Below are 19,533 nucleotides of genomic sequence, written 5' to 3'. Positions count from 1 at the left end.
ACTTTTCCCCCGCAAACCTTACTTAAACCAAACAAAGTTTAATGCGTAACTCACACGCACTTGAATATACGCACAAGTGTGACAGGGCCTTAAATATGGGAGCTATAGCGAAGCCGCATTGCACTTCCAGCTAACGAAAAAGCGTTCTTCGTCTTCAGTCTGAGGTAAGACCGCTTCACCTTACGCATCCATGGATATTAATGATCTTTGGTATCTTCACAGAATACTGTGTGTCAATCGGAAGAACGCTGCACAGTAGGCCCGTCATAACTTTCGCCTTTTCGTACGAATCAGGGAGGTTACATAATGTACGAATGCCTACACACAGCACTTTCCAACACTTCATATCATGTGTGATGTAACATTGAATCACTATATACATAGAACGGTTTTTGTTGGCGCTCCACCCGTGCTGAAGGCCGTGTTTGAATCTAGGATTTACAAAGCGGCCGCTGACAGTAGTAATGACTGATGTGTTGCTGTAGGGGTTTGTGTGTCTGGGTCCTTGACCGACAGGTGCCCCCTCCCTTCCAGCAGAGGCAACGTTAGCTAACACCAACACAGAGGTCATGCGTTACCTTTCAATGTTTTGTCTACAGTGTCAGCGATGTGTTGGGTTCTGTAGTATCACCTGACGGCCGCCGTGACAGGTAGTATTGTTACCATCACGTGCGCGTGTGTGTGCTGCTAGGTTCACGTGGATGTGATGCATGATTTACGACGAGGAGCACACCTATCTGAAACTGCTCTCTCATTTCTCGTGCTTTCTTCATGTAATGTGAGGAAGATATGGCTTACTCACTACTATAAGGTCTCAGTCATGCTCCTTGTGTATTTTTAACGGTCGGATGATACTATTGTCAATTGCGCGATAGGTCGACATTTTCACCCCACTAAAAGACTAACAGGCAATCTACACATCGACCTGAGCGCCCTAGAAACGCCTTTGGCATTCAGAGTGGGCACCCCCGCGTACTGACTAGAGTCTTGTGATGCTATCGTCTGACCAAGATTACTCCAGCATCACGAGAGTTGCCATAGCAACGCCCTTGGCAGTCAGGGTGGGTACCCCCGCCTACTGACTAGACGCCGGGCCTTGTGATGCTATCGTCTGACCAAGATTACTCCAGCATCATGTGAGTTCTGTTTATAGGGAAGTCTGTGTGTGCTGTCAAAATGTCCTTATCTGGGACGACAGGAAACAAGGGGCTAGGAAGATGCGCGTGTGGTTTCTAACATTTGTTTTAGTTGGGCCAAAATAAATGAACTTTCCCAATATTGAAAGGCAGGGACTGCCCCGATGTTTCTTTAGAACTTTCGTCGTAAATATAGTTTTTTCAACGTTCCAATAATAACAACAACTCACACAGCAAGATGGTGAAGACAAGAAGAGATAACCGAACATGGGTCTTCCAAGAAAAATCTTTGAGATAATCCTTACATCGTGTTTTAACTCCTCAATGACCCACCAATATCTACACCAGTTCCATACACGACATGGCACTACATATCATTTCTGTACTTAAGAGTTGCCATTTGAACTTGACTGATTGGTTTGAGCGGTCACACCCCGGGGGGGGGGGTACCCCCAACTCCTTCCGAGAAAGTGTGCGGCGTGTTCCTTAAAGTGCCCGAGGTGCGGATCTCCTTAAAGATGGAGCCGACGACTTGCCACGCACCTTGCCAACTTACAATGCGTGAGAAGTGAACCTTCATTAAAAGTCACCTCCTGCCCAGGAAATAACTTCACCGCACGACACAGACGGCGGGCCCAATCCACACCCCTCACACGCCCTGTGCTTTCAGAGGGGTGCTGGGCCCTGTGGTCTGAGCAGGAGACTCTTCTGGGCTTGTGGACGAAAACCTCTGACTGTCGTCTGCACACCGCTTTATAATACTGACCTAAATAATTGAAGGCGCCAAAAAAGGTCTGACACAGAAAGTGTTACACAACAGGTTTGTCTGCACTGTCCTTCCGTCTGGGTCTTTCGAGCGCTGATTGACAGTCTTGGTGCCTTTGTTTGTTGCACAAGACTGCATGAACAATGGCCGCAGACGATAGTAATCACATCTTAATAGATACCCAATACCCTTCCCTCCCCCCTCACGTGAGAGAGCGATTGGGGTCAGACATGTAACGAAAGGTGTGACAAAGGTGAGGGTTTGTGAGACGGTCCCCTTACGGTCACCTTTCAGCCCCTCGCTGCGGCTGGTGGTCCCAGGATGCCCCCGCAGTAAAAGATCTGAAGGCAAGGTCAACATCAAGGTCTGTCCTTGTCGGCTGGAAGCCCTTTGTTGGTAGTCCAACTGTGTTAAATGACAGCAGTTGAAAAGGTCTGAGTGTATGTGGTGACAGCATAGTAGGGACTCCTTATGTAACATAGTAACAGGTAGACGTAGGCTTTTTCAGGACAAGGCTTGTTCAATAGCTCGTCTTGTGACCTTAAGTCTGAGATAAATACAGAAAGTTGAATGTAATGTAAGTAGAGGAAAAATTCAGAATTCTTTAGGCATAGAAAAACTCTTTTACCAAAACGACAAACTGTACTCAAATAGGATGCGACAGCCCGGGTCAAAAATCCCATGCACTATTGCCGTCCAGGGGCACCCATGGGTCAAACATAGGGTCACCTCCCACCGGCTGGCCCTCAGCTTTCCCATAGAAAAAGAATGTTGACAAAACATACAGAAAAACATCTTAAGTCTTAAAGACAATGCATATCATGCGAATGTCAGCTGTCAGCTTGCCCGATGGTCGAAATTTTTCTATACGTTTTTCCAGGCTGAAGGAGACATTAGATCTACTAAGGCATTGGAATGAGAGCATGCCGGACTTATACATCGCACGCCTCGGGTGATCTGTTCCAAATAAATGGAGACGAGACGGCACATGTGAAACGTCTGACCGACCGAGAGTTCACTTGTGGACTTTCTTTAAGCCGTTGTTTTGGATACACGGTAAAATATAAACATGTATCCTTAAACTTGAACGCCTCATTTGCTATCCTGAAAGGCACAATACGAGCTCCAGTATATCTTGAAGAAGACTTGAAGAAATTTGGAGAGAGAGCCTGAAAGTCTGATTGATGGATAAACAGTAGATGGATATATAGGTGCGTGGATAGTCGATAGATGGAGATATGCATGGAGGAAGGAAAAAGAGAAAGGTAGATAGATAGATAGATATACAGATAGATAGATAGATAGATAGATAGATAGATAGATAGATAGATAGATAGATAGATAGATAGATAGATAGATAGATAGATAGATAGATAGATAGATCTGAATCCTGTGCACATTTTCACACCTTCCCCATCACCCCACCCCTCCCCTGCCCCTCCCCAGTCCTCCCCTAACTCAACCCTCCTGCAGCACGTGGAAGTGTTTCCGTCCTCCCGCTGCGCACTTGGCACAGAACCTGATGTACGACGGAGGGAAACAGACAGGCGGGTCACAGGTCAAGTTCTAGTGGAGTTCATTTCGTGTCAGCCTGACCGCCAATGTCGCAGTCTGTTCCGAATCACATCCGTCACGGTACAGGAGAGCCAAGGTGGAGACTTCTAAACATTTGTCACAGCGTCAAAGAAGAAAATTGGGCAAATTGACCATTGAGAGTGATTATTTACGAAGTGAGGTATTAGAACAGAATGTCGAAGAACGTTTCCTTGGGAGGGTCGAGAGGCCAGTTTGCCAAATAAAGTTGAAGCAGGACAACAGAAGAGTAAAAGCGTATGACGTAACTAAGTTATTAGCTTAAAGGATCTTCGTTAGAGGGTGTGTGGAAATTCCAGATGAATATATTCATCTGGAATTTCCACACACCCTCTAACGAAGATCCTTTAAGCTAATAACTTAGTTCTAATGATCGACATAGGCGAAGTGGGTGGCTGCTAATCTCCAAGCAGATGTAAGTCGACGTTAGAGATGGAACTGAAATGAGTTTCTTACACGACGGCAGTAGGGGCAGTCAGAAAACGATTCGAACTTTCATCCTAACCTCTGCTTGGAAAGTAGGTGTCTGCCAACCAGGTCAATGTCATGCCACTAGAAGGATGTTTTCTCTCCGATTGACCTTGCACTAGAGCTGCCAGAATCTACTGTGTTACCTACATGTAGGACCAGGCAATAGGGACAGGGCCATGGCCGTGATCAGTACTCGTGACAATCAACTCACATGGTAATTAAGGGCTATCAGCCAAGACTGATGTGCAACATGTGCTGTCTTCAGGTTCAAGTTCACATGTGCAACATCACTGTGTGCCCCGATGGAATCTGCGAAGACCTAAGCAGCTCACAAGGGATAGATAAAGATAACGACGATGACAAAAGACGTAGATAACTATAGAAACTGCGTCATAGACTGACATATACATTTATATATATGCAAGACTCTAGTATAGTAGGGCGGTGGTGGGAAAATGTTTGGTGCAATCGTTCTTTGTCGTTCTCCATTGTTCTAGTTTCTGTTGTATCTTCATCACCCTACTGGTGCTTTCGTCGCAACCACTATAAAGTCCCTATAAACAACGATCTCTGTTTTCACATGGCACAACGTTTGCCGTCCCGAAGCCAATTTGCACTAATCATTGAAGTCATTCCACAGATAAGTGCCGGCGCGATCAGACGACATTTCCCTCCGCAGCTTCATTGGTCTCCGGGAAACAAATGACTTTACGACATCTAGGAATCTGAAACAAGTTAAAATTAGTATAATATTAATGACTGTTGGCGTTTGCGTCCTATGTCTTTAAGTAAGTGTTTGTTTCTTTACAAAGATAAGACAGAAAGAGGCATTAAAACGTCCTTGCTTCCATGTCATCACTAACCCTGTCTGTATGTTCTTAAAGTCCTGGAGGACGTTTAACTTTCACCTTTTGTACTAGTGGCGGAATCTAGGCCTGAAGGATGAAAGATGACCAACTGGACAAGCATCTTGAAATGATTCTGCGGACAAAATGTCCGCCCATTGCTTTGATTTATTGACCGACCCGTCGAACCGTCGCTTCGGCCTTTCGGTCCGGAGCAGGGCGGCAGGCAGGGGGACGAACTGGACTCTCCGCACCGACCCACCAAGAACCAACTAAGGAACTGCTACCATGTACTTCATACCTCTACTTCTGTCTTTATTTGTCTACCCAGGAACCGGTGCAGGTAAGGCAGTACGACAAAATCACGGTATCATATTGTCATCATGTGTAAACCTGCCTGAGTGGCATTGCCCGAGTCATTCCAACAGGGCAGAATGTATGTGGCCCCTTATGTGCGGTTTCAGTCGGTCGTTCTTTTGTCTTTTTCTGACGACTTCAAAAATGGCCCATTCTACAATGTATCTAAGAAAAACGCGCAAATCCAACCACAGGAGTTTCCGAAACTAAACCGAAACCTCACATTCTCCATAATTATGAAAAGTTAGGTGTCTAAGGACTAGGCATACTTTTTTTATAACAAAAGATGGATCTATATTTTTATTGCATATCCTGCAAGTGCTCACAATATTTCATGATTTGTGTTTTGTTTCTGGAAATAATGGAGATCCAGCAATGGCACTGAAGGACGCGGAAAAAGGTGGCAGACCTTGTATGTAGGTTGATAGCGCTGCAGTGATAGCACGGCAAGGACGGGGCTATGATTCAATGCTCTGTTTCTCGCCAGTATTGTTGTACTGTTGATGTTTTGGTGTGCTGTGTCAACGTTACAGTTTACATCCTGTCTCACCTTCCTGAGGACAAGGTTACAGGGAATTTATCAACCGTTTTATGGTCGATCGGGGTTGGGCAAGGCCTTTCGGCTGGGGATAAAACCTCGGTTGGGGCCTCGCAAAAACAAACAGTACGTATACGGACTTACATTTAACGACGTCGAAAATAGCCACACAGCATATGCGCGTACCTCTATATGAGGGGTTGAAAATATCGAGGAAAAAGTCGGCGTGTCCCTTTTCTGTGTCACAATGGAAATATATTTCATCTGTTTACCTTTCCCTATCAGTAAAACATACAGACGACAAGGTAAATACATGGTAAAGATGCCGGCTATATGGAAGTGACCCTGAGTCTAGGTCACGATGGTTAGCTGTAGCGGCCGTATCGACCGATGAAAGGCTCTACAGGAAGCTTATGTTCTTACGAAATGTTTTTGGAAGAGTTTGTTACACTGTTATATTGTATTCACGGTTGTCTGATACTGAAACACCGACACAACTGGGCGCTCTGTTTTGAGTTTTGTACAATTTGGAGTTAGACTACGCGATGCGAACGATTCGTCAATAACGCTAAACGATGAATTCAGGATAACAACTAACGGGCAACGAACAATTATGTTGAACAATTACGCCTCACGAATAATTTACTGACAACGCCGGCCAGCTGCGATTAACGGTGAATTGAAATTGCTCGCTACGCCTCAGGGAAAAAGGCATGCAGACCCTCTATCATCGCCTCAGACTCAGTGACATGCCACCAAGAGAGAAGTTAGATAACTCAGAGAGTCTCTCAGATAAAGTTGGTGGATAGAATACCAGCGGCGTGCAGATGAGAGAATCATGAGAGAGCTCGAGAGCATAGGCTGTGAAGAACTTGGAATCTAGACTGTTGTCAGGGCCTACAGAGGGCGGTTCTTTGGCACCAGCTGCAGGGCCAATGCATGCCCCCGAAGAGATCACCGGGATGGGCTGAGTTGGCCAGGCGGGGATAGAAGCTTACAGCGCAGAGAAACCCCAGCCTACAGCCCTGGGAGAGCCTGGTGACCAGGTTACTTATAACCAGATAACACATGGTTAGGAATGAGGTCAGTCACTGGCCGTTGAGCATCGTCACTTGATCAAAGTTTAACGGAGACAATGATTGATACAATGTTCGGCCTCCTTGATACAACATGTCAGTGTGGCGGATGCAGGCCAGAGTTTGGATAGAGTCATCATTAAGCAGATGCCCTCGTGACATAAAGACTCCAGATATTGTAGAACCATGGTTGCGTGTCAACACGAATAGGGAAAACGTTACAATTTATTCCTCCCAACATCTGCTTGGATATCACAGACAGAGGGCATATTGCCATAGAATTGTACGGCTCCCTACGTCTATAGCTGTCGTCACTTTGAAACTTAAGCGACTTTACTAACCTAATGGCAAAAACGTTCTGCGCATGATCAGAAATGCCTGGATCACACGTCCTCTTGTTTTCTGACGAAAACGGAACCTGTGTGTTTAGAATATACCGTACATGGAATGGAAGGAAGTCGTAATTTTTGGAATCATTGGTAAACACGTCTTATCTATTCATTGACATACCATCAAGTCATTCGCTGACGACTATCACAAGTTCTCAAAAACATGCAGGCACTGAGTGGCAAATTAAAAGAAAAACACAAGTCGGTGTAACAAATAAAGGTAGCTATTAACGCCGAAGGAGGACAAGGATAAGTGGCGTGAAATGACCCTGGCTTCCCGAGTTGGCATCATGGCATGATGTCCTCAACAGACGACAGGCACATAAACGTACGCTGCCAACATGTACACCAAATGTGTCCCAAAAACGAGGACACCCTGTCAAACGTTACCAAACTTGTTGCACGGAATAAATGCACCCGAAGGTATTATATTCTAGGACTGTGTGCACCGTTAAAAATACTGAGGGTGCCGTCAGGAAATATTGATTGCAGTGATCCATAAATACTTCCAAGTGGCATATTCCTTATTTTAGTCCAAAATGTTAAACTTTGCTGGACAAAACTAAGGCGTGGAGAAAAATCAGCGATGTATTTAACGCTTGGTGCAGCTCAATGATGTAGTCTTCTGTTTTGGAAAGCGGCCAAACATTGAAGGTTTAGTAGTAATTCTACTCAGTTTAGCTACATAGACATTAAGAGGTCTAAGTTTAGACTTGTTGGTTATGTATAAGGGTGTGTCCGGTGTGGTCACCAACCAACTATCTGCTGAGTGAATTCGTCTGTTGTAGTGAGATGGGGACAACCGCCAACAGAAGCGGCTGCAATGCGGCAAACGGTGTACCAGAAAATTCGGGTGTAATCATTTGCTCCAAGAAAAAAAGAGCAGATTCACAACAACCTATCAAACCTGGGAGATGTAAATACTTTCACAAACGCTTCTAGATCAACGATCATTCCTATCCTGGTCCAGGAAATAAGCAACGTTGCATGCGTGTTGACCGTATTGTTCTATGGTACGATAGCCTTTACCTTTAGCCCATTTTTCAGTCTCATTTTTTTTCTAAAACCCTCTGTGTGTTCAGTATCATATGGTCCTACATATTCAACACTCTAATATAAGGCTGGAATAGAAACTTTTATTTATTTACCTTCCAAACAGTGTTCTAAGATGTCCCGAACGGGGACATATTTCTCTGGGTCAGGTTCTCCTTTTCTTCAGTTGACACAGTTGGAACACACACCGTTTTCTATTATTTCCTTACCATTCATATATCTTCGTTTACTTTGCATTCATTTCACCTATTTAAACTACTGATCGTACTATTTTTGATGTAAACATAGAGTCCCTATCGAACAATTTGTGATGATGTCTTTCAACTGGTTACTACAACGTCAGTCGAAACGGTGATTAGTACACATTTGAAGTACTACCAGAATGTGTAGGTCAACTAAGGTCACCCAAACACTTCCGAGAATGCCCCCAACCTTTAGGCATCTGAATAAGTCTGGCGTGTAATCCCATGGATTGAATACGGAAATAAAACATTGCAAGTAATAGATGTGTCTTTAATCACATTACCAAATGACGCTCGTCGAAAGTGTGGCTAAGGCAAAATGAACTTGCAACTGTGTATAAAATCATCCAATGATCGAGTGTAAGACTGGTAGGCGTATGGTTTTGTGTGCATTGAAATTCTACCCGTGTTGATCTAAGGTTTAGAGGTGCCGTCATGTGACGATGGCCGTGGGCCAGGCATACCACCCAGGCTTCCACAACCAATGGGAGAGGGAAGGGCGAGGGCGTGCTGGGGGAGGGTGGAGGGTGGGATGAGGGGAGTTGGGCACATGTAAACAATGCATAGAGCTTTAGGATATTACTAGACTGATATCCAGCAATGTCCTTAAATTTATCAACCGTCGCTACCAACCCACTAGAAATGGTTTGGATTGTAGTAGAGCTGAACATTGAGGCCAGCACTATAGATTGGGATAAAATAGTGAATGTCGGGAGGCTGTGAAGGATAAAAGGAAAGAAGCAACAAACGGAGAGAACGATGATCAATGATGATAGCGATTGATATCGAAAGTCTGTCCATATCACGTCTAAAATTTGAAAAAGGTTTTCCGACTCCCCGAGTCCAACCAATATTGATTAAATGTCGTATCAAGGAGGTTATAGTCTTCCTGTATTAAACCTTCCTCGGTCGGAGAGATTATATGGCCAGATGCCATCTGAAGTGGTCCCCTGTCCACTGACATGAACACTCACATGTGACCCAGACATGCGACCTGGTACCACAAATATAGCAGCACTTTATACCAAATCTTCTGAAATTTCATCCCTTCAGAGGTCAGCCTTTGATGTATTAGGCTAGTCTGTGATGAGTTAAATCAGTAGCTCTTCTAGATCCTTCTAGTATACTTTGTAACGTTGCTATGTCCAAGGAAGTTAAAATATTTTAACCGCCTATGGCCTAATTTCCTGCTTATATAACTTGTCCTAGTTTTGCCAGAACCGGTTTGAACTGCCTTTGCGGCCGAGATAGCGAAATGTGTTTTATATTAAAGTAGTATGTTAAAGTAGTTCGTCCACGTAGCCTCTCGTTAAAATGGTGGACATACGAACTGAGTGTCCGTGTTTAGGTCACACGGAGCTGTGTGTACGTTCATCGTGCCAAGTTTCTGTCAGATCTTGTATACGGTCCTCAGCTAGAAGTACCACGTGGTTCTGATAAAACATTCCCGGGTGTAAGATGACAGGGGCACATGCGGTTAGATAAAAGGACCGAGCATTCCGACGGAACGTGGATCCACAGGACATGCCGCTGCGCGACCAGCTCGTTAATTAGACGGGCCAATAGAAGTGTCAGGCCGGCGGGTGTGGTGGGGGTGTGCGCGGGGAAGGGGTAGGGTGGGGAAGGGGGTAAAATACACATTACAACAACCACGTGCTTATTCGTCACAGATTTAACAGTGACACATATTCTTGTGTGAGCGGTATCGTGAATCGGTTATGACTAGCCGACTAGCATGGAATGACGACGGGTTTAAACCTCATTGGGAGCGCCGGTAGCTTTATCTATATTTAGAAAACATATCACCACGCGAAGGACATCCTTATCACAAAGTTCAGTTGATAATGATAAGTTAGAGGGTGAGGAAAATACCCTTTCAATGTAATCATTCTGTAATAACCGCATTGTCAAGGAAATTTGATAAGCTAATAACTTTGTTAGTACTCAAATATAGTACTAGCCTCAGGCTAATATAGTACAATAGTGCGTCAGAAATCATATTCGGCATACTGGAAGATTACATAAATGATACGATATCTTTCTATCAAAAACACATGACGTCTCCCGTGATCGTAGTTGTCACAAGGGCGAATTGATACCCTCTGCCACAAGACTATATCAGCTTAAACGTCATCATTATGTAAACTTTGCCAAATTCGTCCGCCAAAAATTCCCAAAGGAAAGAAAACATCGGTTCCACCCCCTGCTTATATAAGGACTTGGTATCTTCCCGATAGAGAACTATCGTCTGTTCTGAGTGTCAGGTCCATAGATACTTCAGAACTCGCTGAAAACAGCTCACAATCATCCTACTTTGTTGATCACTAATATTTCAAGATGTTTATCGTTTCTCTCTTCACCTCACTTCTGTACGTTTGCGTCTCAGGAAAAGGTGAGTTCCGCACTTTATTTATCGTTTGTATTTTTGTGTCTCTTTGTGACGAAGTAAATCACGACCTCGTTGAGTGAGACGTGGCGATCTCTACTATTGAGAACAGCTGCTATTGATTTTGTACATCCATGAAACGATCCATTCGAACGGCGTAATTAGATGTCCTTAATTGTAGGCGATGACTTCTCTACCCTAGCTATTCAACTTGGTATTTTGTAAAGTCCTCTGTGAGAGATTTTTGTTGTACGGAGTCACATGGCTAGATAGGAATGGTCTGAGTCTAACACTAGACGTTTATGATTTTGGTGAATGTGCTTTTCTAAACCGTTATTCTGTTCTCAATGGTGAGGGATTTATGCGACAGAGAAGCGGTTAATGCGCATGTAGGCAGGAACAAATGCACTACACGATTTACCTACCAGCCAGAGTTTTGGTCGCGAGTAGGCCGCGGCGCCGGCCGGCTTGGGAGCCCGGCTTGTTCTAGCGGCACCTTTTGATATCCCTCGCCATTTCCTGCACTCTTCTCCAAGCCATGTTTTTGTCGTGTTTTGATCAAGGGCCATTTCCTGTTTTCCTCTGATGGTACCTTGGATAAACCAGATTTAGGGTCCCGAATCCTGGCAATTCACCATAAAACCAATTGACCACGTTTGTCCGATGTCTGATACGCCCTACGGACACTTGGGCTGAAACTGTGAAAGGAAATCTGAAAGTAACGATTGGTCAGATCCACGTGCACCAACATGTGGGTCAGAGGTGATGACAGTGGGGTGAGGATGACCTGATATCTCGCACCCCTCCCGTGTCAATCAACTCTCTGTCACCGTTTCTTCCAGAGAATCCGGGCGAGAAGAAAAAAGAAACCAAAACGAAAAATCTTGGCACTACGAGTAGCCAAGTTCGAAACGATCTAGATCTAAAACAGCATAACTCATGTCAATTGTTTTGATGACAGCACCCTCATTAAATCATGACCCCTATCGCTCCACGTTGATTTAATGAGGGTGGATGACAGTTAAGTGGGGTGAAGCTGACCTGATATCTCACACCACTCCCTCGTCAATCAACTCGGCATCACTTTCTGCCAGAGACTCTTGGCCGTCAGTGCGACTGGTTCTCGGTTCTTGCATAAGGCCGACGAACCACAGTGCGAATGGATACCAGACTACACCCAACCCTGTGTCACTTTCTGCCAGAGACTCTTCGCCGTCAGTGCGACTGGTTCTCGGTTCTTGTATAGGGCCGACGAACTACAGTGCCGCGGGATGGATACCAGACTACACCCAACCCTGTGTCACTTTCTGCCAGAGACTCTGGCAGTCTGAGTGGCAGAAAATAAAGCTTCCGATTTCCACGAACTTGGCTCATAGAAAGCTTGTCTTTTCGTGTCATTTTCTATTGTTGAGACGGAATGAAAATGAACTATCAATCAGCAATTGATTGCCAGGTTAAAAGTTTCTGTAGAAGCTTGGCTTTTTTCGGATGGTCCGTTTTTATAATAGGACAACAGAATATGTCACCAACTGCATTTGTAGTTATGCCGTTTGTGATCATTTTCGACTTTACACTCATAGCACCGTAGAATTTGTGGAATCTTGTTTAAAGTGTGTATGTTGTCAATTTCAATTCAATGTCAATTTTCATGGCTCCCCAGATATGAGAGATATCGGCACTTCGGTGTTCATAATTGTAGATGGCAGCATTTACTTATAATAATGGCGCTGGACTAAATACTGCTTCTACGCCTCCAATGATTAGTCTCCAACTCACCTATAGAGTCTAGATATCTTTTTTCATCTACTTCCAATTTTACGACAACCATGCCTATATGTGTTTCGTATACCCTTAATTTCAATATCATTGAATACATTCTCACTTCTTTCTGCACTCCCAAAATTTGCGGCAATGCCTTGCCGACATGGTTTGATAGCTATTTTTGGAAACCTTTAGTTTCTAACCTAGAAACTCCCAAATGAAGTGCCTTTGTGAGCCTTGGCCGCCTTACTCCGCCCTCATTCCTGCTGTAAATCCCTAGAGCTGTCAGCCATATGGCTCCAATCCTACAGACCAGAAGCTCAACGCTGTATCCTCTGTGCAAACAAAGTGCCATTTTGTTGTCTGAGCCGGGGCAGCCCCTAAATGTCAATGGGCCATTGATAAACGTAAATACTTTAGACAGGAGGCCATGTCTACCGCCGACCTCTGCTTTGGTTTAATGATGCTGGGGTTAGATTAAGTCGGGTCTGGTTCGAGTTTGCTGTTGCCATGGAGATACATCTGGCTCGGTAAAACTCGGGTCTCCCCGGAGGCAGTCGGATGCCGCCATCTTCATATCGCCCTGATTGTACCTCAAATGATTCGTCTGTCTTGAATGCAAAATAGTTCCCACTCACTGATACATATTTTGATTATAACTTGACTTTTTTGACAGAGAATCCACTCGAAGAGTATTGACATGCCACTGACATGTATATGAGTTCTACCATGACCCTAATGATGAGCGTCTCTTTTGCAGAAGAGAAAGTGTGCGACTCGGACTTGGGTTGTTTCCGGATCCACGAGCCTTTCGTTCCCCGCCTGCCGACCTTGCCGAAGAAGATTGACGTGAAGTTCAAACTGCACACAAAGAACAACCCTGACGAGCCTCAGCACCTGTCCATCTGGAACATCGACAGTATCCGGGACTCCTACTTCAACAGGTAAGTTCAAGCCAGGTCATGGAGAATCAAAATTCCTTTTTATTTCGTTTTTGCAAATGATTTCAAAACTAGATTTCTTGTATGAGATGATAAACTGATATTTGTGATATTTTATTCCAGCTCTAGACCCTCAAAGTTTGTCGTTCATGGTTTCCTGGACGACACTAATGTGGACTGGATAGAAGACATGAAGAACGCCATCTTGTTCCGTGATGACGTCAACATATTCCTGGTGGACTGGAGCTCCAGCTCACAGACGTTGGACTACACCCAGGCGGCCGCTGACATCAGGGTGGTGGGCGCCAAACTGGCGAGGTTCATCATCTTCTTACGGGTAAGTCAGCAGAAGATAAGCTCAACTACTCTTCTGCAAACTACCTTTGATGACATTGATTCATTTTTCAATGTTAAGGTTTCAAGAAATGTACAATTGTTTTGCTCGACTTTCCTACAATTGATATTCATTGAGGATGAAATATAGAAAGAAATTTGATTGCTGTTTTGCCTTCCCTGTATCAAGTTTTTGACCAGAGCAGAAGAGAAAAACATGCACATCATCGGACACAGTCTCGGTGCGCACGTGGCAGGCTACGCAGGGGAAAGGCTGAACGGGCGCCTTGGTAGAATCACAGGTATGAATCCAAATTAGTTTCATGTCTATAGACACAGATCGCTTGTATTGGACCCGACAGTTTTTAGTTAGGCCTCTTAAAATCTGAATGATATGATAATGAACAAAAATCTGCTCATGTTACTATAGTGCCATCAACAAAGGATGAACTAACGAGCAAATATAGACATTTTGTCAACCTAAACATCGTCCTGCGGCTCGGTGCCATAGAATGTTCAGTATGTCCTCATTGTGTCAGGGTACATTGGTTTAGTGGCTGCACACTGACGTATGACCTGTTGGCATCATCACCAAGCCATACCTCCAACTTGTGGTCTTGATTGTTTGTAGATACAGATGTACAACACTATGCTCCGTATAATATACTATACTAAACCATTGGGCAAAGATAACCATGAGATTTGTATTTCCAGGTCTGGACCCAGCCTACCCATTCTTTGAAAACAAACCTCCAGAAGTACGTCTGGATACTACCGACGCCATCTTTGTTGACGTCATCCATACTGATGCTGATGCCGACCACAAATTAGGTAAGTATTTCTCCGCCACATCAAGCCATGGATTTTTTTCACCAGCTTGTTAAACCAAGCTTCACGATTGATTTACCTTTCCTGACCAAAGTGTATTGATTAATGCAGTTTTTGTTCTCCAGGATTTGGAATGGACCAGGCCATCGGCCATCTTGATTTCTACCCCAACGGAGGACAGGAGCAGCCCGGCTGTGGGAACGACCTGTTCGACTACATGGCAGATCACGGAGTCATTGAAGGTCAGCATTTGTCTTAAGGCAATCTAGGTCTCATTTTCACGTATTGCCATCCCTAAAAGAACTTGAAACAGTTTTAACGACAAGATTTATCTTATTATGTCAAAAGGAGATTTTGTAAATCTCTTTTATGTGTCATAAGGCTGGAACTATTTCAGTGCCTATCCTTAACACTAATGTCAATTCATAATCTACAAGCAATGATAGCAATTTTACACTATATTACTGCCTGTGAAAAGTAAGAATTGCCGAGTCGATTAGACTGTGTCCTTACGAGATGGCATGAGCAAAGGTTCTCCTTGCAAGACGACATGGGAGACAAAGCTAATGAACTAGCTCATGGAGCGCATGTTGATTAGTAAATGTATGTAAGGGAATTGCATCTAGAATGAACATATTGACTTTCGCCTGTTGTCCATCATGTACACATGTCATGCACCTAGGATCGGTGCGATCAACCCATTTCAAATTCTCCCTCCATTTATCTAAATCCATACCCCTGAAGTTCTCACTTGAATAGTTCATTTCGATCGTGGGTACAAGACGGTTTCTATTCTCCCTCTCTTGCCATCAGAAGATCAGTCAGACGTCCTGTCTAGATCTGATGCCAAAACAACAGTCCCTTCTATGGAAGCAATATTCCCGACCGAGATGATTGCCTCCACTGAGGGCGACACAGTTGTCCCGTCGGAGGGCCCAACGGTCGTCCCGACTAAGGGTACAACAGTGGTCCCGAAGAACGGTACTACAGTCGTTCCTACCAAGCCAGAGAACATAACTGTGGTCCGATCAAAGGCCACAAAAGACACTGCCTCGGGAAAGCCTCCTGGCGGCCCATCTAAGGACACACAGGTACCCACTTTACCAGTCGTTATAGCTGAAGAAAATTGCCCTCTTCTAGGCGGAACCAACTACGTCGTCTGCAACCACCAGCGGGCCATCTGGCTGTTCATCGAGTCCGTCAACTCGGACTGCACCTGGAAGTCGTATCCTTGCGGCAGCTGGCAGGACTTCAAGGATGGCAAGTGTCTGACCTGTGGCTCAACGGGATGCTTCAAGATGGGGTACGACGCCGACAAGAACGCCCTTCCGACGGGGGCTAGAATAGACCAGAGGCTGTTCCTCACCACATCCGACAGGGACCCGTACTGTCGTAAGTTCATAGATACATATACCTAGCAGTAACTATTTCAGATTTAGTGTAGATTCAATGTGTTATTAGCTGCTCAGGCATGATGGCCAACTGGTTAAATTAACTGAGTTAGACAATGTGAGCCCAGCATTGAAGTTGAGTCATGATAAAATGCTTCAGCGTATGAAGAAACTACTGGAGACTAACCTTACCCATGTATACTTTTGCCACAGACGAAGAGATTCATCACGTCAAAGTTAACATCGGCAAGAACAAGGACGCCACGACTGAAGAGGCAGAAGAGATGTTCGTTAAGCTGAAGGGCGAAGTGGCTCAGTCAGACTCCGTCAATGTCCTCAGGTTAGTAGATTCAGATCCCTCACAGATCAAGTACAAACTTTCATGATTTAGGAAGGTTGTTGATCAGCAAGAAAAAAGATCTTGAAGTTTGCCTTGACCAAGCGAAAAGAGACTGAAGCGTAAGCCATCTATGACCTATGCATACCTGTATCGGCTATGTAAAACCAAAGAAAGATATCAAACCAAGGCTTGATCAAACCAGCAGATCGTGGAAACGCCGGCTTTGCATTTTGATAGAGTTTTCCCTTTCATTCCTCCAGTCACAAGAGCAACACGAAGATCAGCCCGGGAGACAGTTACGGCTTTATCATCGGCAGCAGACAGCCCCTGGGCGCCATCAGGAGCATGGACATTCGCTGGATCCCGCGCGAGGAGTCATGGTACATGGACTGGTACAGCTCGCTGATGGGATGGCTGAACGAAGAGCCGCCATCTTGTGTCTTCCTGGAGAAGGTGGAGGTGTCGACGGCGGGAGAGAAGGAATGTGAGAAGTAAGTTGTAACAGGCAAATTCTTCTATTGATGCATAATATAAATATATGCACATACTGTAATACAATGCTGCAACTCCACACGATGACAACTCACCTACAAGTATTGACACGTTTTTAGATGGACTGTTCTGTCAGCATCTCCAAAGCCTTTAAAGTTCAATGCATTTGAATTTTTCAAAGATAGAAATGAAGTTTATGAGTATATTTACAGGGACAGCAGTGTTTACCTATGGCCACTGACAAAACACTTGCAGGACACTTTATAAACTGAATTCTGATAGACTACAATGCAAGTACAGGAAGAAACTATAGATTTAGCTTGCTGAAGAATGATAACCATTAATATCATACTTTCATATGAACTTCCAGGTTCGAGTTCAACTGTGGCGCTCAGGAGCTACTGTCGAAGCAGACTGAAACTCTTCAGATTGGAGCCTGTAAATAATAATAAATACGAAGACTGTAAATAATAACGAATATTGTGAGTTTTGAAGCCGTAATGTAGTGTTGCTGTATTCATGTCATGTATACATATTTCTATATACTATTTTTGTCATTTACTAAATTTGTATAAAATAACACTTTTTCGTGCAAAAATGAAATGTATAATTTTCACACGAAGAAGTTTGTATATAGATAAAGAAAGATAGTCAATTTGTCATATCTAGAACCAAAGTGTTGTCATCAGGAACTGGTGTTGTGGTTTGAGGTGGAAAAATTGATAATGCCTCTGGATCTCAACCCATGGCGAATTGAAAAAGACAAAGAAGACCACCACACGACAGTATAAGTGGTGTCATTGATTGTGTTAATGTTCAATATCTAGTTTCTGCGTACGTTATCAAATTGAATGCAGTTGCAATGGTTTCGGACCAGACAATGGACTGAACTATGGAAACTGTTTGAATACAGGGTAGCAGATGTAACTCAATGACCAATCTCTTGTTGTCTTATTCATTTTAAGTTTGTTGAAGGTACGAGGGAACCCCAAAGTAATTCAGTCTTGTAAATATTTTGAGAAGGGTTGCATGTTTGGTTATGATTTTGAAGAGAAAAATATTTTATGTAATAAAATACTGTCAATACTGAACACTTTGCTAGTCTGTTTGTACTTGTCTTAGAATTCTGTTTCAATACTTGCATCCAAATAGTATAGTCCTGTGTGATAAAACCACTTCCTGCAGCTGCATGGGTGGAATATCAATATCGTCGTAGTCAGTAGAAAAAAATAACTTGAAGATGCAAATAACTAGTTTGTCTACGACATGATATTCTATAAAATTCTATACCATTACGACTGAAATCAAGCAATGTACGAATATCATGCAAGAAGTCAATTGTGCATGTAAGCTTTTTCGGAGTCATACTTTATGAGTGCGTTATGCATATGTCAGAGATATCTACTCATAAAGACATTTCATCTTCTTATATATTTTCAACTACTTCGATACAAATGGACAATCGCATGATGCATGTAAGGAATTAGGCCCCCATTCCACTATAGTACTAGACGGCAACCTAAGTCGGATTTGTCTCATCCTTTATTTCATACTTGAAATATCGTGGAAAATTTGAAAGTACGACTTAAAAGACAACAGATCACAAGGAAAAGATTCGCTTTTCATCTATGAAATTAGTTTATCGCTGTCCTAGTGGAATGGGGGTATAAGAGACCGGTGAAGAACACAAACATAATGCTCTTATCCTTCATGTATTTAGCTCAGGCTTGCTGTGGCTAAGCGAGTCGCGTATGGAAAAGACTCCCGCGTCTTAGCACGATGAATTGTTAAGTACGTAGATCGTAAGTTAACTCTTAAAGCAGAGGACTCAGAGACCACAGTACGCTACTCAGGAGTAACATTACAGACAAGAAACATAAAAGAAGCAGCTACGAATATCAAATATGTTTGAGCAGCTATCATTTCACCAGGTTCCTCCAAGACAATTACAAAGGAAAGATCCGGATATAACGTCTAGACCAATGGAATGTGAAGCTCGCAATCCAATCTCCGCTACCTCATGCAAAGCATTTTTGGTAGGGCAGGGGCCTCAAACAATGGCCGCTGGCCTGTCGGTATGTTATGAATCTGAATGACGTTTCTTAGTGGTGACGTCCTTGGCAAAAAGGCCCGAGAGGGATCATACAGCAGAAGGGACGTTGTCCAGCAGTCATACCATACAAACGTTGCCACGATTTGCGCAACTCAGTGACATCAAAAGGGTAACTGCAAGTAAAATCTGTTTGAGCAATCATCATTTCACCACGTTTCTCAGAAAATGAAATGTCCGGTATAATTAATCATTTATACGTCTAGACCAATGGAATTAGAAACTCGCCATCGAATCTCCGTTACCATACGCAATGGCCGCAGGTCAGTCGGTATGTTATGAATATGGATGGATTTCCCTAGTAGTGACGTTGGTGACAAAATACCCGCAAAGAGAAATCATACAACAAAAGGGAGTTTTCCATACCACACACTCCATTGGCACACAACTAGTGTTATTCATATCAATATCAAAAAGGTGCGTGAGCTCCAAGGTAGCATCCTCCAGTGCATAGTCACAATAGCATCTGGAAACTCTTCAGCAAT

General features: G+C 43.8%; 1 protein-coding gene across 2 annotated transcripts; it reads left to right on the top strand.

Moving 5' to 3' along the window:
* The first annotated feature begins 5,051 nt into the window (after positions 1–5,051).
* LOC136441398 (pancreatic lipase-related protein 2-like) lies at positions 5,052–18,029 on the top strand. Of its 2 annotated transcripts, none has more exons than XM_066437677.1 (10): positions 5,052–5,154; positions 13,374–13,557; positions 13,678–13,891; positions 14,078–14,189; positions 14,602–14,718; positions 14,841–14,957; positions 15,856–16,107; positions 16,320–16,446; positions 16,707–16,937; positions 17,309–18,029. In XM_066437677.1, exons 1-10 carry the CDS (start codon positions 5,100–5,102, stop codon positions 17,382–17,384), a joined length of 1,485 nt encoding a protein of 494 aa, XP_066293774.1. In that variant the 5' UTR covers positions 5,052–5,099; the 3' UTR covers positions 17,385–18,029. The 2 variants fall into 2 exon arrangements, with proteins under 2 accessions (XP_066293774.1, XP_066293773.1); XM_066437676.1 differs by lacking the exon at positions 5,052–5,154 and adding an exon at positions 10,682–10,858.
* Positions 18,030–19,533: the final 1,504 nt, after the last annotated feature.

The sequence above is a fragment of the Branchiostoma lanceolatum genome, chromosome 9 (genome assembly GCF_035083965.1).
Source record: "Branchiostoma lanceolatum isolate klBraLanc5 chromosome 9, klBraLanc5.hap2, whole genome shotgun sequence".
NCBI classification, from domain to species: domain Eukaryota; kingdom Metazoa; phylum Chordata; class Leptocardii; order Amphioxiformes; family Branchiostomatidae; genus Branchiostoma; species Branchiostoma lanceolatum.
Note: the sequence above shows the minus strand (reverse complement) of the source record. Positions and strands in the feature narration are given on the sequence as shown.

Excerpts from the sequence above, each read along its gene's own strand:
- LOC136441398 (XM_066437677.1), top strand. The coding sequence starts at position 5,100 with ATGTACTTCATACCTCTACTTCTGTCTTTATTTGTCTACCCAGGAACC. Across the intron at positions 16,108-16,319 it reads CGACAGGGACCCGTACTGTC|ACGAAGAGATTCATCACGTC; the intron begins GTAAGTTCATAG and ends CTTTTGCCACAG. Across the intron at positions 16,447-16,706 it reads GACTCCGTCAATGTCCTCAG|TCACAAGAGCAACACGAAGA; the intron begins GTTAGTAGATTC and ends TCATTCCTCCAG.